Source organism: Xiphophorus maculatus, chromosome 7 (assembly GCF_002775205.1).
Source record: "Xiphophorus maculatus strain JP 163 A chromosome 7, X_maculatus-5.0-male, whole genome shotgun sequence".
NCBI classification, from domain to species: Eukaryota; Metazoa; Chordata; class Actinopteri; order Cyprinodontiformes; family Poeciliidae; genus Xiphophorus; species Xiphophorus maculatus.
Window position 1 is genome coordinate 18116941 of NC_036449.1, and position 17203 is coordinate 18134143.

The 17203-nt window shown below is 37.3% G+C and overlaps 1 protein-coding gene across 2 annotated transcripts in view; it reads right to left on the reverse strand.

The window, feature by feature from the left end:
- The window catches only part of tanc1 (tetratricopeptide repeat, ankyrin repeat and coiled-coil containing 1), a 104828-nt gene that overhangs the window by 49508 nt on the left and 38117 nt on the right, over positions 1-17203 (reverse strand). For both annotated transcript variants that reach the window (XM_023336943.1, XM_023336942.1), the window contains exon 4: positions 9718-9822. In XM_023336943.1, coding sequence (XP_023192711.1) covers positions 9718-9822 — 105 coding nt within the window. The remainder of the gene's footprint in view (positions 1-9717; positions 9823-17203) is intronic.

Consider the following 17203-nt stretch of genomic DNA (forward strand, 5'->3'; position numbering starts at 1 on the left):
ATTTGATGCTTTCATTAGTTGGACATCTCAACTATTAAAATTAAACAAAATGAATACTTGCAATGCATCAAACAGGACTTTAAATTTTGTAGAAGAGGTCTTGTACAATGAAACTGGCTGTAACTGGTTGTGCTCATAAGTCTTGATCTAACTGCAAGTACAGCTGTTCTTCCAAAGATTATTATGCATCACTGAGGTTGAAAATTACGGCAATTCTTTGGAGCATTTTTTAAAAATCACTTATTTTCTGAAGCACAGTCTGAACACAAATGTTTTGTCCATAGAAACCACACATTTGGAAAATATTACAAGCAAATTTCATACTTCAAAATCTTTTCAAGACTATGTAGAAGCTGTGAATAAAATGGTAGGGAAACATAGTTATACATATAGCATGCAAATTAAGTCAAAGCATCATCATAGAGCAGGCGGACCGTTCCATGGGTGAAAGATTTTGAGAGAGCAAAGCACAACCGCTTATTATGCAGCTCTCTCTGTTTCATCTTAGTTTCATCTTTTGCAGTTTTTTCTTTGCCCTCAGTCTTCCATGGTTATTAATAATGTTGACAGTAAATCTGATTAAATAAGAACAAGTTCAATGGCGGAGTGTTTTGCCAGGTCCAAACATAATCACAATAAAGGCAGGACATTGCACTTTTGGCATGAAAGTGGCTGTAATAATAACATCCTCTCCTTTTAAGAACATAAATAACAACTGTTGTTGTTATACTAAAAAGAAAAGCTGACTGTTGGATTTTTTAATGACTGCAATGCAAAAGCGAGATTAGTGCTTCCCGTCTCAAGTAATCTTGTGACCAGCTGTTTGTTACTTTAATAACACTGAAGCAAGCTGGAACCATTTGTTGAAAATACTAAGATACAAATTTAATTATCAACAAAAAAGCATAAGTGCAGTCAAAGACACTTGCAGGGAACAGCCATACTGAGTGAATCAGAACCAAAGCAAGTACTGGAGAAGACCCAAACAGTTAGAATACACATTTGACAATGGACGTTATTCCCAATTGTAGCATTATGCCATAAATTGTTGTTCTTGGTTTAGAATTGCAATGCTTTTATATAAACTGGCAAAGTTGTTGTAACATGGGGAAAATGTATTTAGTTTAGTTTGGCGTAGGATAACATATAATAACACCACTTAGGCTTTGTGTTTGGGAACTTATTTTGAACATAAATGTAAAATACAGAGTGTGTGATTCACCCTTCAGTCTGTTTATATATATATAAATCAAGATGGACATTCTGTAGGAAAGTTAAGTGGTTATATCTGGGGAACATTTACTTTATAAATGTTTGTGACATAATTCGTTTCTCCTTACTGTAAAAGCCAAATGCATTAAAGCCATCAACAATATAAGTGTCAGTAAAGTTTAACATCTGGCTCAAATAAGAACAAGTTAAAGTATTCATATTGTCTCACCTTTGCTTGCAAACCAGGAAATTTATAAGTGTCCAGCTCAAACAAAACTCACTTGGGGTAATTTTTAAGAACTATTTTTCCCCATTTTCTTTCAGCATGTTTATGAACCAAATTGATTATCATTTAACTTTTTCTCCCTTGCCCGTAGGATAATAGCATGTAAAGCCTTACTGACCAATTTAACTGCAGCATAACATTTACCAATACATGTCAGTTTATGCACCACCTAGGACAGTCTCAGGACTAAAATTTGTTCAATACATTGTGATTGTAGTGCCATTATTAATACAGATTTTCTAATGAATGATTTTTATGATTTTGGTGTTGCATGGTTAAGATAAGCACATTTATTGCAGGCTAAACCAGATGTTGAAACAAAGAAGCCTCCTAGTTATAAACAGTAGTCTTGTTATGGGTATGCCAATGTCATACAGTCCACATCTGCTTTAGGACAACATGAAACATTTTTGAATGATGCACCAAATGGATACGTACATGTTTGTATTTCCTTCCCTTATATTTATTTACCTTTCATGCCTTTGTCAAGATAGCCATTTTGATAAATCAAATGAATAAATGAAAAACAAATTACCTAGAAAAATGCAGACAAACTAGAGCTCTTTGAGGTTGGAAAATCTTGCAGAGTTCTCATCTGCCAGAAACAAAACAAACCACAACAAGAAAGTTGGGGGTCCAAATTATCACAACCCAGTTGGAAGCATTGTTGAGGAACAAAAACGGTAACCGCTGTTTATATTAGTGTTATTAAATGCACCGTGCTGAGAGAAAATAAGACACTGAGAAGCATACAGTCCATAGAAAACCCATTATCTTGCACTTACTTGGAAGTTGCAAATACATCTGAGGAAGATTTAAAGAAAACAACTCCAGTGTATAGAAATGTTTTGGGTTTTTTTAGGGTTACATTCCTTAATGACAATCTAATAACATATATTTTCTTCAGGGAAGCACTCATAATATTTTGCTTTTCCAACTTCACATATTTTAGCAGCTTTACTCAATTATGTGAGGAGTAATTACAATTATTTGTCCATACTGAAATCACATAATTTAAAATAGAAGATTGCACGGCGAACTCCTACCGCAGTCCCCACCGTCGCCCCATAAAAGCGTCATAACGTGATGTATATATTATTTTAAAAAAACATTTTCATTTAATTGATTTACAAATTGTCAATAATGTGTAAGAGAAGCCGGCCAACATTTTGGACACATGATTTATTGATTGTAATGATCATCCTGGGAGGAGACTACAAGCTGACAGTGAAGGATGGGTTTGTAGCTGAATATATTTAACAATACAGATATTAATCCTTGGGGAGCATTTAGATGGATACCGCACTGTCTTTAAGGCATCATCATAGTCAATATTTCAAGTGAATAATGTGATGTTTTTTGTTGGATAAACTACAGTTTCAGTACATCCTAATCAGTACCTTTATTAAGGGGAGATGTCTCAACAAATAAAAGAAGTGCCTCATCCTGAGGCACTTCTGCATTTGTTGAAAGAGATGTACAACAATGTTGAACAACTTGTCAAGTCCTTGTATTTACATATCTCTATCTAACTTAGGAGGACCTTGATCTCATGTCATGAAGCTCGTCTTTCCACATGTGAGTATCATTTTGAAGTTGTGTTTCAGAGAGAAAAGTTCACTAGTCTATCTACACAAAGGCCCTAAATTCACTAAAATCTCTCAAAAGTGGGAGTGAATCCCAAAAACAAGAAGAGTTACGCTGGAACACAAGCAGAGAGCTAATCTGCACGACTCATCATTGAAGGAAGCTTTCCAGCCAAATAACATCATAAATACACTAAGCTATTGACAAAAAAAAAGTGCAACATAGTTAAGCATATAATTTGTGTTTCAGCAAATCAGCAAAATTTGCAATGTCTAACTCTACAGTGAGTAGATTAAATAGGTATTTTGGGTCCATACAAAGTGGTGAGTAGTCTAAAAAAAATGCCAGACTCAGAAACTGTTTAACCAAGAGAACAAGGAAGCTATTAGTAGAGGCAGACCGTGCAAATTAGGAAAATGCACAAATGAGCTTTAGATTACTCCACCAACATCTGGTAGTAAAATATGCAAGGAAAAGGGCGACAATAGATTTGGAAAGTGTCTAATTTTGACAAACTGTTTCTAGTTCCACAGCGAATAAAATAAAGATCCAAACCTAATTGGATAGAATTAAAAATGATTTGAAGAATTACAAGCAAGGCTCTCATTAACTTCACTCATCGTGATTGGCCTACTTTTTTAATTGGTACCCTCTGAATGGACTTCGCCCGATACAATGACTTAATATGTGAATGAAGAGGAACATTCACAAGCCACTAGACATTTTATGATTCATTTTAAGAGTTTATAACAGAAATTACACGATTAACGATTCTCCAGCGGACAATAAAACTGGGGCACGGGGTCAACTCTTTGTCAAAGGACAAATGTAACATCTCTTTTCCAAATGTGAGATAGATATTATGTAAGATAGTAGCCTAAAGAGAAATGGTAGCCTGTTGGAGGAAAAAAAGTATCGGATTTGTTCTCTCATAGGTACAATGCCCTGGAGCTATGGAAAACCAGGGATGTAGCTGGAACCAATTTGGTATTCCAGTAACAGCACTGAACAGAGAAGGGATAACAAAACAACATCGTTATCTGCTGCCGGAGGAAGTTTATGAGCAGGTGTGAAATAGCAGCCGTGTACTTCCGTGATACAAGAATGAAGGAGGAAAAGGAAGGGATGAGGCAGGAGAGGAGAATGGACAGAGAGGAGGAGGAAGGCGAAGAGGAGGAGGGACACCTTGAACAGACTGGCTCCACAGAGCTGTCTTAACTTACTCCTGCCAGGAAAACAATCCAGACGGTCCTCATTAGAAGCCGGAGTTTCATTACCCCGACTGCAGAGGCTGTTTAATGAACCCTCAACGAGAGAACGCATCCTGCTTCCCCCCTTTCAGTTCAAACCTACAAGGTGACATGCCCCTTAAGCAAACCGAGCTGTCCGATTGAACATTCCAGTAGTAAAACCATAAATGTCCACTAATGCACAGACAGATGGGAGAGTCAAACGAGAATTTGGTGGAAATTAGGATGATATTACTGACAATACAGAGTCTGCAAATAAAATAAGGCTTGGGGCAAGGGATAGGATGCAAGTAATCATCTCTGCCTTTATGTCTCAGCTTGACAGTATAGCCTGGCTGCAGAAAACATTGTAATTGGAGCCAGATGGTATTTGGTTAATTATTAGAGCAACAGTTGCACATTTTCCCGCACAAATTTAGACCAGAGGGGCTGTATTTTAGGGACATAACCAAACATAGTAATGAAGCTTTAAGATTAAATGTAACATTTAATAAAAATCAAGCTGAAATGACAAAATTGATATATTTTACTTGGATTTATGTAATGGAGAAACATAAATTAGTGCAACATCTTGAAGAAGGAGGAAATTGACACATGCCTTCTACAAGTCTTATTAAACAAAAATCACAGGTGTGATGAGAATTTGCATTCAGCCTTCTTTAATCTGGTACCTCTAAAAAATTCAACCAATTGCTTTAAGAAGTAAGCTAATTTCTAAAAGTACACCTCTGCATAATTAAAAAATGTTCATTTGTAATCCCAAATCCCAATTAAAATCCATTTAACTTTATGGCCGTAATGTGAATAAGATCCAGCTGCATAAATATTTTTGTAAAACATTGTACATGAAAATTTGTCCTGCATATATGAGTGACCTGACTCATCAATACTCGTTTTTGAGCTTTGAACATTCTCTCTATTAATTAGTGAAAAAGGATCTTTTTGAATAATATGATATCTGCAATGCTCCAAAAGCTACTAAATATCAAGCAACATGCATCTTGCAGGAGATTATTACCACCTTAAAAGACAAAAACAACAGCAGCAGTAGAAGCTACTAGACAAACCTGTTTATGAAGACAGGTGTCAAATGTTTGGCTCAAGGTTAAATTGGGAAAGAATACAATTGTGTAACAGGACAGAACCTGTGGCTCATGGATGACTGATAGAGACAGGGCTCTAAGGCAGCTGAAACAATTTTGTGTGCCAGAATGCGGGCCGCCTCTGGCAACCAAATACACACATACAAAAACATAGATAAAAGGGTTTGTCATCATAAAAATATATTCTGCATTCATACTCTGACAGAGGAAACCCAGTCCATCCACACTGACAGTGCCATGTAGAAAAACTCAACTCGGGTCAAAATTATGTTTCCTTTCTTAACCTACAGCCCATCCTGCTTGTCCACAATACAGAGCATGACTACACTGAAAGTCTAAACCAAGAGGAACAAATTAGATCCATCTGTAAATCTGCCAACATCTGTTTTATAGCCAAATGAAACACAGGGACACAAATCAAGTTGTATTGAAAGACTGAAGTTTATTGAAGAGTAAAAATCTTTGCAGTCCTCGATTTAACAAAAGCATGTAAGCAACACACTAGTTGCATTCAAAGATGACAGATGTGGACAATGGGTTATTTGACATTCAAGAGAGGCATCACTCAGCGCCACCACCAGCAAACCCTCTATAAATCTGTTCCCTAAATGTCACATTTTCCATGCTGGAAGAATTTCCAACTCAAATTTCTTTGGCTCTCTGTCAACAACCTCTGATGACGTCAAAGCAGCAATCAGTTCATAGTGTCGCAACATTAAATGACAAATCTAGCATAATTCTGCATTTCAAGAAGACAGCATAATTGGTAATTTATGCTTTACTGTAAAAAATAAAACAACTAAAATGGCTAACAGGACAGAGTCTCCTACAACTTTTTTCTTGCAACTTGGGAAAATAAAATATGTAGGTAAAATGCCACTTGACATGCTACTGCAAAACAGCCAATCCAAGAGCTCCATTTATTTTCCTTGGCATTGACTGGCTGTACCAAGAGTGAAAATAAGGGAGACAGTAGGCATTAGGTTCTGTGGTAGAGCCCAGACAGCTTGTGTTGTGCGCATTAATGAATATAAAGGTAGATTTGGTGTTTAAACTATTAAAATAGGCAGTTATAAAAAGATCTGAAGTATTCACAGACTTTAGATACTCAAAGGCAGCTGTGATGCCTAATGCACACAAACACTGAGGGCCCCACTGTACTAGGGGTGCACTGATTGCAGTTTTCTGGCCAATTGCTGATTACCAATCTTTAAAAAGCCTGACCTCCCAATTTCAATTTTGACTGATACTGATTTTTTTTGTCAGTAATGTTGTTAAATATAGTAAGAAAGTCACTGAGTTGGCAACAGTGGGGTTGCTAGTATTCTAGTATTCATAAATAAGGTTTACATAGCTTTTAAATTGAAGATGAATACTGAAAAAAAATCTAAATTACGTTACTACAACTACGGAAACATCTAGTTAAATTTAAGAAATGACAACCACACCAAGGTAGACTGTACAGCTGCATGGCATCAAAGTACATTGAATACCACATATATGGTGATAAATATGAACAATTTAACCTCCTGTGTGCTTAAAAGTTTACCTTAACCTCAAAGGGAAAGAAAATCTTAGGTCACAGACAGTAAAGGGAAACTTTAAGAACAATAGCACTGGACAGATAGTCTGACCCCACCTATAAACTGTGGTACCCTTCTGTAAACTATGGTTCAGTGCATTCTAAAGTCTCTATGTCTTTTTAAGGAGCAGGAAAAGGAAACGGATGGCATCTCAATGTGTGGTTCCAACCATGGAGGAGGTGGGAACATTATTTTTAACAATGACCCAGAAGAGCTCATCCAGAATATGCAAGATGCAGATAAACAGACATTGCCAAATTTGGACTGCGGAGTAAAAGTAAGGCAGTCATACAGTGCCAAGCAGACCAGGGTACTCCTTTAAAATTTTCAAAAGAAACATTTCAGTTGATGACCTCAGGAGGAAGTTTGAAGGAGTGTCTAAAACATGAAATGGAAAAGAAAAATGTAGCTGATATCCTGTTTCGCTGAATGATTTAAGTAATACCCATTAGTTTATCTTTTGGACAAGTATTGACCTGAGAGGCAGAAACAAAACATATGCTTAAAATAAATTCAACTCCAAGAGAATGTGTTTTAAATCTGTATTTTCAGTGTGTGAATTTATCCAAATAAAACAAACTATGTTGATATCAGAGATCCATCAGCTGTGTAAAAGCTGGGCTCCCATGATTACCAATCATTGGTTAAAATCTGTAAAGTCCCTAATTACACATAATTAGTTGAGTCAATTGGTTTTCTCAGCACAGACTTTTCCTCACTGAAGTATTTTTACTTGCTATTATGGTTGTGAGTAAAGACAAAGAACAGTTCTCCTGACTGATACATTGACTTTTCTCCTGCATTTATTGAATAACTGTACACAGTGGTAATAAAAGGCACAAATGGGAAGCTGTCTGACCTTAAAAACAGGCTGGCTCTTTCTTCTTGCTCTTTGAAGGCTGAGTCAATATTTGAGAACATGTAACAAGTCACTCCTGGAGAACAGAACCAAGATTATACCCCTCCGGCTGCACAACCAGAGAGATTTTACCATTATTTACTACTGCTATTGGTGATAAGAATGAGCTAAACTAGTCTTGGAAGTCTACACTGCACAACATAAAAACAGAAATTTGCATATTATTTGTACATGGAAGAAAACAAATGTATTTTACATAGAACACTTCATATCAATATACACATATTTGCACATTTTTATAAAAATTTTATGCCATAGATATTTTTAATCTGTAGACTTGTACAAAGTAAAAAAAAGTTTAGATTAACATTTTAGGGGGCGGGGGTTGTAATTTTCTTTTTGGTAATTTGTATTATTTACCCTTTATAGAGAATAATCAAGGTTTTTAAGAATATTGTTCTTAAATTTTTGAAATATAAATGTATTCAGTTAGTAGAAATAGCAAAGAACATTTAAACTAATTTTTACTGTTCAGTTTTTCCCTCTTTTATTTACTGAACTGACCCAGCCAAGAGCATCACCCTTCTGGCAGCTTTTACATATTTCTTTACAGTCCTGGTGAAGCTATGCAACCATCTCAAACATCCCATTAAATACACTTATTCTAGCATTTTTCCTAAATAAATCTAGTTGTGAAGAAAAGTTAGACACTACTGTCAGCACTAACAGACTTGATCACATCAGAACCTCAAACTAAAGTCATAATACTATAATAAACAACATGTATTATTTGTAAGAACATCTTGGTTTTTCCATGACTCTGTTCTAACTTTCTCTACAACTTTCTTCCTGACCTGTCTGCTGTGTTAGTTGGTCTTCATGATGATGTTTGTTCACTGATGTTCTCTAACAAACCTCTGAGGCCTTTACAGCAACAACTGCATTCAACTGGATCTTTTAGACCTCACAACTAGATATATTCTCCAGCCTTTCAAAGTTCCACTCACATTGAAAATAAATATCCTAAAAATTTGCTCTAAGTTTGCATCTTCTCAAAATTAGCTGACCAGTAGCATCACTCCACCAGCTGTCATGAGATAACTTTTATCAGGTGCCCGCTATCTACTGGTGGCTTTCTTTGAGTTGTGTTTCAGCCAAATGTCTGATACCCTTATGTCTCGGTATGTCCCAGTCAACAGCGACCAGGGTGCAGCGGATGGCTGTGGTCTGCGTATACAAGCCATGTACAGTCAAAGGGCACTCTTCCTGCAATGCCTTTTGCTAAAGATAACGTCTTCTCCATCTCCCACTTAAGCCTTGTGGGAGGAATCTGAACCAGTCCTGCTCTGTTGGAAATCAAAACAAGACTACTTGGAGGAATATTACCCATACACACACAAACACAACGCCCAACAGGAGAAAGGGGGAAAAAATAGGCTGCAGTACCACTGAAGGCACACCTCACAGAAATGTGGAAACACGAGAACACAAGTATGTGGAGCTTCAGAGAGATTAAAACAGATCTCATGGGATTCTTGTGATAAAAACTGAGCACTTCAGTCAAACAGTGCTTTCATACAGAGTGGAAAACTGACTCCATTGTAATATAAACACTCTGTTGAGGGTAAACACAGTACTATTGTGTTTGCAAAAGGGACTACATGAAGTAGAGGAAGGCTCAAATGCAAAAATTTTTACATCAACTTTTGCAGGAAGACACTTCAAACAGTTGTGAAGCTGCAGGCATCAAACTGAAAGGGGCAATTCTAGATTCTATTTCTTAGATGTGAATGCTTTCTTTATGTATAAAAACTAAAATAGCTGAAACAAAACTCACCATTGTGGGAGGAATCCTTGTTATCAGCCACCTTTCTGAGTGCTGACATGATGGCATCAGAAGGAACGCGAGGGCTCTCTACATATTTGGGCTTCCTGATCGGACCTGCCGGCACCAACAGAAGAGAAGAGCGAGAATGAGGGAGAGGGTCCAGCAGAGACACTTGCAGAAGTGAAAGAGACAGAGAGACTTCTCACAGGATTAATACGTTCCAAACGGGACCAGAGATGAGACACAGCAGTGTCTTAGGTGGACAGCCTCTGCAGCACTCCACAGTTCACGCAAAATTCTCTCTCACACGCACACACACACGCACTCACACACAGATAGCAGCCCTGGTTTGGCTGACAACCCTCAAGACTCCGCATGGCAGGAGGCTTCCAGTTAAACACTGCAAGCTGGCTGTGGGAATGTAAACTACAGCAGGAAACCACAACAATTAGTCTCTTAGTGGACTAAAAATGAGTTCAGACACACTAACATGTTCAGAAGTAATAAGACAGTAAAAGCTTTTGTGTGTTCATCTATCAGAGCAGGTATTAATTCAAAGAATGTCCCATTTCTGCAAAAACTGCTACATCACATAGATGGATTAAGGTCCAGGTGTGCTGATGTGAGAAAGAAGATGTATCTGGGACATTTGTAATGTCCTCCGAGGATAACCTTTGTGTTTAGAGAGTACTTGTAATGTAGTTACTCTTGCAAAATATGTACAGTCTATATGTAGAAGATTGGTCCCTGTTGTTTTTGACAAAGAACATTATGAAAATGTACATGTACCCTCAGATTTCTTTTGGTTTTGCTTTTTTAGTCACAGATAAATATTTTTTAGCAAATAAATTTTAATCTAAGACATAATCTGAGTAAATCAAAATGCAGATTTTATATGTTAACAGAAAAAAGCTATTCAAACCAAACTAGATGAATAAATGTATAAATGACATATTTGTAGAAAAAATTAGTTTGGTTTCACACATAGGCCTGATAATTGCCAGATTTGTAGAAATAAGAAATCACTTAAATAAAAGCTCTGTGACAACATGAAATTGGCTAAAAGATTTTAAGAAGCAACACATAACACATTGACTTTATGAAATCCAAGATGTGATGGGAAACAGTTATTGACATGCATTGGTGTGTAAATGTTCATAAAGGAGGCCTAAACAACATCTACAACTGTTTGTGTGTCAGTGTGTGATTCTACAAAAGAAAAGAGGTGTGGCAAAACACGATTAATGGGTTCCAAGGTGGAAACCACTGCTGACCAAAAACGAACAGAAAGACCCACCTCACATTTCTTTTGATCCTCAAACTTTGTGGAAATATTCTGTGCTTTTAAAAGCCAAAAGGGGAACATTTTTGAAAGGCGGCAATTGAGTTACATCCGATGTAAAAGCACAGCATTTCAGAAACAAAAGATCATACTGACAATCAAACATTGTGTCGGTAGTGTGATTGTTTTGAGATACTTTCACCATCGTATTAAATATTTGTTTATAGAATGCATTTTTAAATTTTTATCTTTATTGATTAGATTTATATTGTGTGCCAAAAGACAAATATATGGGAGAACATTTTAAGCTCAAATGAATTTGGGTAATGCTGCAGAACAACAATCCAAAGCGCACCAGCAAGTGCACCTCTGGAGGTTAAATAAATAAAGGTTCTAGAGTGGCCTAATTAAAGTCTTAACTTAGATTCAATTGAGATGCTGCAGCATAAACACAATCAGACAACTCATGCTCAAAGATCCTCTAACAACTCTGCAAAGAGTGGGTTAAAATTCCCTCGCTGCGACATAAAAAAGACATTGCAAGTTATTGAAAATGCTCAATGACAGTTACAATATTTGGAAGGCTACTCATTTATTACTGTTTCTAAGGTTGTTTTGGATAGCCAATTATAATTTGAAAACTGTCTGTGTTTATTCAGGTTATTTTTGTCTGACATAAAAATTTCATAAACTGTCTGAAACATTGAGGTGAGACCGAAAAGCAAAAACAGAAGAAATGTGTAAGGAGGTGAAAACAGCACTGTAGCAATAGAGAGACTACAAGTAGGGTTGCTCAGTCGAAGGGCAGCTAATCTTTCTTTAAAGGCCACATAATTGTTTATATAGTGAGGTCCAAGAAGAACACAAGTCTAAATATTAAACCGTAAAACAAACCATCGCCCTGGTAACTGGCTGCCTTTCATGCCCTTTTAAGTTCTCTTCTTAGAGACGACCATTTCCTGTGCAAAAAGTAAATACAGCAAAAATAAAGAGGCAAAAAATAACCTAGAAACAAGAGATGGGTGCATAATTGTATCCATAAATCCATAAGGAAACAACCGTCCCTGAAATGCATCTCCAGACATGACCCCATGTAACCCAATCCAAACTCCCTCCTCTAAACTCCCATTATCAGATGACTATGTGTAACCCCAATCAAAAGATATAGCAGAAATGGATGTGCTAAAACAGGCATTCCCCATTACCTATTTTGATAACCTGTCACTCCGATCTCAAAGAATTCCTGAGAATCAGGCTCAAGATGTAATCTTAAACCTGTGCAGCTTGATGCACAGTGCCATCTATGGATATCCAAGCTGAAATGCATACAGAATAACAGTTTTGATATCTGAGAACTTCTTTGGATACAAATGTTGCTGTTTCTTACTGTTTAAATAGAAACCTTAAACAAAATTGAAACATCGAGAGCTTCAGCTGAAAAAGACAAGAAAATTCAACTCAAACAGGATCGCAGTGAAGATTATTATGGCTACCACAAAGGTCAGATGTTAGAGACTGTGGTCTCTGAAAACTTTTTTTTTCTACACATTGCAGCCACACAATTCCGTATTCTTTACAAAACTGTGCATATTTGTAAAGTGAAATGCAAATGAAAAACTGCTTTCAAAAGGTTTTTTGTGCTAAAAAGTATTTTAGAGTATGTTTACACATTTAGAAATCTAAACATTTTTCCTATCCATCGTTGCAAAGTGGCTAACTGTCAGTCGGAATGGAAACTGAGCATCTGTGAGCAGCAATTTTTAAAGCTTCACACATTTTTCAGTTCACTTTACATCTGGACTTTGACTGGGCCATTCTAACATAAATATGATTTGACCTGAAGCATTCCTCTGCACTTCTGACTGTACACTTTTTTTAATCTCCATCTATATTCGAATCACATCTGATCAGCTTCTCTGTGCCTCTCTCGCCACTGCATTGTGCTGCCGCCACCATGTTTTCACCACGGAAATGAAGTGTCAGTTTTCCACCACACACATTTGACATATAGGCCAAACAGGCTCAAATTTGTTCTCTTCTGGTTTCAGCACCTCCATCCTGTGTTCTCTGCAAGGCTCATGGCTAATTATGGGCAAATTTGTAGAATGCATGACTAATGGTTTTCTGGTAGATCATTAGTCATATTCTGTGGATCTCCGGAATATGCTTTTTCAGAGTTACCATGGTCATTTCTTCATGATGCTATTTCTCTACTAATGTTCTCTAACAAACTCGTCGGGCCTTCAAAGAACAGTTGTGTTTATATTAAGATTAAATTACTCACATGGAAACCATGTAACATTTTCCTTCCACTTTGTAGCAATGCGCTATTTTGTGTTGGCCTATTACATTAAAACCCTGTAAAATATATTGCAGTTCATGGTTGTGTAGGCACAAAGTGTGAAAAAGTTCAAGAGGGTTTGCATGAAAGAATGTTGTGAAAACAACAATTTATCTCTGGAGGGTCAGCCACAACCCATTAGCCAGGAGTCACATGCCACTGCTTAAAGTCAGACTAGAGAGACAGTGGGAACTGTTTACTACATGCTTAGATCAGGTAAATATCTTGTCTAGCAAAAAAGCTGCCTGATGTGTTTCATGACGGTACTTCACTGAAAACAACAGGAGGCATAGCTTGAATAATCGAAACCATATGCGCAAGTTCATATTCAGTTTACATAAACTCCACAGAGGAGCAGAAGATAAACACATTTAATAACAAACATGTGGCCTGCTATTAGAGGTAATTCTGAGCCACTTCTAAGGACGGAGGGGTTAGCAAAGACATAAAAGGCCTTCTGTCAGGACTCTTGATGTCCAACTGTCAGACGGGACTCAGAAGATTTCCTTCTTCCTTGAAAATCTAATTTCAAAATTTAACAGGGTGCCATTACCACTCTGCCCTTTTAAATGGAGGCGGTGATGGATAAGCGATTGCGGTTCATAACAGGCATGAAAAGGTCACCTAAATGGAATCGCCAGATATATGACCCCTGAAGGACGGGTAGAGATGGGAAAAATGAGACGCACACTTGCGTTCATCTTACCTAAGGAGAAAAATCCAGAATAACAACCTCTCAATTTATACAAACATTGTTTGCAGAATAATCTCATCTATTATGCATCATATATAGGTTAATTGTCCTTAATTATTCATTTTCAGACTATAAAGCAGCAGATGAAAGTTACAATTCTCATGTAAAGAGATTACAGCCCCACCCATTTATTGCTTCCTGAGTAATGATATGTAAAAACCATCAGAAAGTACCATTATTTTTATTGCAGTAATATAGTTCAAAGGTGAAATAATTCTTCAGATCTCCAGCAGCAAGCTTTGGAAAACTAATTTTGTTGTATCAAGAAGAAGTCATATGGATGAGGTTGCTTAAAAATAAAAATTATGATGATGTGTAGAATAGGTCAGCTGCATATTATTAATATGCAAAATATTCATTAAAAGCATTAAAAGCGAACAAAACAAAAAAGCAGTAAATATTGATAAAAGAATCAAAAATGAAAAAAAAAGATTCTCTTTATAGTAAATCAACATGGTGAGATGCAGCTGTAGAGAACCTGCTGATGTTCACTCTCAGAGTCAGGCATCCATGACCATGAGCCATCAGTCAGCAGGCACACACATATTCATGCACATAGCAAGCAGTCGCATACCTATCACCAGAAACTTGCACAGTCCAGTCAAAGCCACTGAAAGGGAGGATTGTTATGGTTAGGAAGTCATCAAGGAGCTTTCCCCAAAAATTCTTCAACATGGACTCTGACTTCTTCACATTTCAGCTCATCAATGAGACAGTGTGTAGTCTTTGTGCAGCCAAGGAGAAGAAAAACAGCCTCACAAAGTCGTCTTTATGCTCATAAAGTTCTGAAAGCCCCTCTAATATCCCTCTGAGTTCTGCATGACAAACAAAAACCAAGGTTACTCATTTTGCTCCTGTCAGTACATGGGCAAATGAAATAGCAGTTTATGTTGTTTGACAGAACAGGGCAGTTCTAACTCTACTGACTGGCAGAGGAAGCAATGGGAATTTATTCAGTGAAGATCTCTGAGGCAGCTCAAGATTTCATATTTCATAGTAGGGAGGTTCTGTGTGATAAGAAACACAAACCTGGAGTCAAGTCAAGTGCAGTGAAGTAGAGAACAGAAGTGCAGTTTCCAAAGTATGCTCATCACAGTTTTCTTGTAGGCTCACAAGATCTGGTACAGCACAGCTCCCAGAAAGCTTCTGATATGCCCTTACGGTTGTCTGGTTGGTGTCGACACATATGAGTAGATTTCAGAGAAATATCACCTCTAAGGAGCATCAAAACAGCTTTGGACAGAGTTTTTGCACAATTTGATCAATCTCAATGTGCAAAAACAAAATGTACTCTTGGATAAAATAAGATGAACTAACACCCACCAACAACATGTCAAATGCATATTGTTGATTGTGTTGTATCACAATTAAAAGTGCCGACTTGTCCAACAACCAGCTGAAGGGTCAACACACAGGCAGCAGCCATGGTGTAAATTTTCCATCATATTTTTTCTTGATAAATACTGGAGCATCAATCTTCCCTGTTTTTAGGAAATTTTGCTCAGACAAAGACATTTTAAATTATTTGTTTTAATTGAATCAATGATCCTTTAGAGGCACATATCAGACTAAGTGTAGCCTAAATGTTTTTTGTTTTTTATAATGTGAAAATAGCAACGCTGGGTCTCTGTTGGATATTTTTTAACCTTCTTGGCTGATCAATGGATGACTCATTCCTTGAGCCCACTCAAGACAAAACTCCCATCAAAGCTCAAACTAATTAGGCTTTTTTGATATACACTTTGACCGACATGAGATAGGTCCCCCTGTAGCCACTCTGCATATGAAAAGACTCGTTAATTTCATACACCACCCGTGACAGCAATAAATTGTTATGAAATGCCTTTTTATTATTCTGCCAAACAGCTAAACATGAGTGCATAACAGCATAATCAGGGTCACCTCTGCTTCTACACACCTTCAAATGTAATTTAAAATTAAAGGTGCAAGCAGCCTCAAACGGTCCATGCAGCACAGCGCCGCTCGGGTGTGTTTTGTGACCCCAAGGGTTTCACACCGCCAACTCAAAGCCTTCATAGAACCCATCAATCATTTCTGCATGTCCCCATTAGGCGGTACAAAGCCTTCAGGAAGGGGCTCATTGAAGCTTTGGTTAGAACAATTCAAAATTTGTAAATGGTGAATTTACTAAAACCTGAAAGAGTAGTTCAATCAAATGTGGAGACTTCAGACGAGCAAAATTGGGTCAAAATCATTGTGGATTAAACAAGTTCAATCCAAAATGGCAGACTAGCCGTTTGTTGCTACTTGTTTTGCAACTTTTGCAAAATCTTTCAAATACTTGAAGTTCATGCACAACTGATGTGTCTGCAAAATTTTATTGAGTTTTTCAAATATGTTTAGATCAACAAATAGCCAATTCATTTGAGCAAGGAATAATAAACATTCAAAAAATCACAAGTGTCAGGGCTTTTGCTTTTTAAGCCTAAAAACAACTGTAGCTGGCATCTAATCATCAGACATTAACCTCCCGTGCTGGTAGACTGCATAAAAAAAATCTCCAGTACAAACTCTTCCTTTCAGTTTGCAAAATGCTGCATTGAAGAGACTCGTTCTGTTAAACATGCAAATGACAAATAACTTATTCTAACCAGTGGAGGTCACTGTGGACATACCCTGGAGACAAAATAAGGAGCATAGAAAGTTTCTGTTGTTGAACAGGGCTTAAAAGCTCCTAGTCTCTTATTAACTGTGTACATTAAATTAAAGTTTTTGTTTTTTAAAGCATCTTTGACCCTTTTTGTAGTCACAGCAATCAAAGGGGGAGCAAGACAGGCACCTCCGAGGGGTTATGTTAAGCCAAAGGGGTCCTTTGGGGGATGAAGGTGTGTTTGTAAGAAGACAGTAATGTGTAGGTGCTGTTCAACACATGTCGCAGCGCAATGTTTCATGCTGAAGTTCTGGGCCTAACTGATCAAAGCTGCACCACTCAACGCCACCAGACTCTGTGGCTCAGGCATCCGTCACACTCCTAATTAACTCAATGTTTTCCTGTTGTCCCCCTGTGAAGTTTCCATGAAAAGAACAACCACCAAGTTAGAGCCTTTCAAACTGCAATAGATTATCCAATGTGTCGGGAAACAAAACCCAGCCGCAA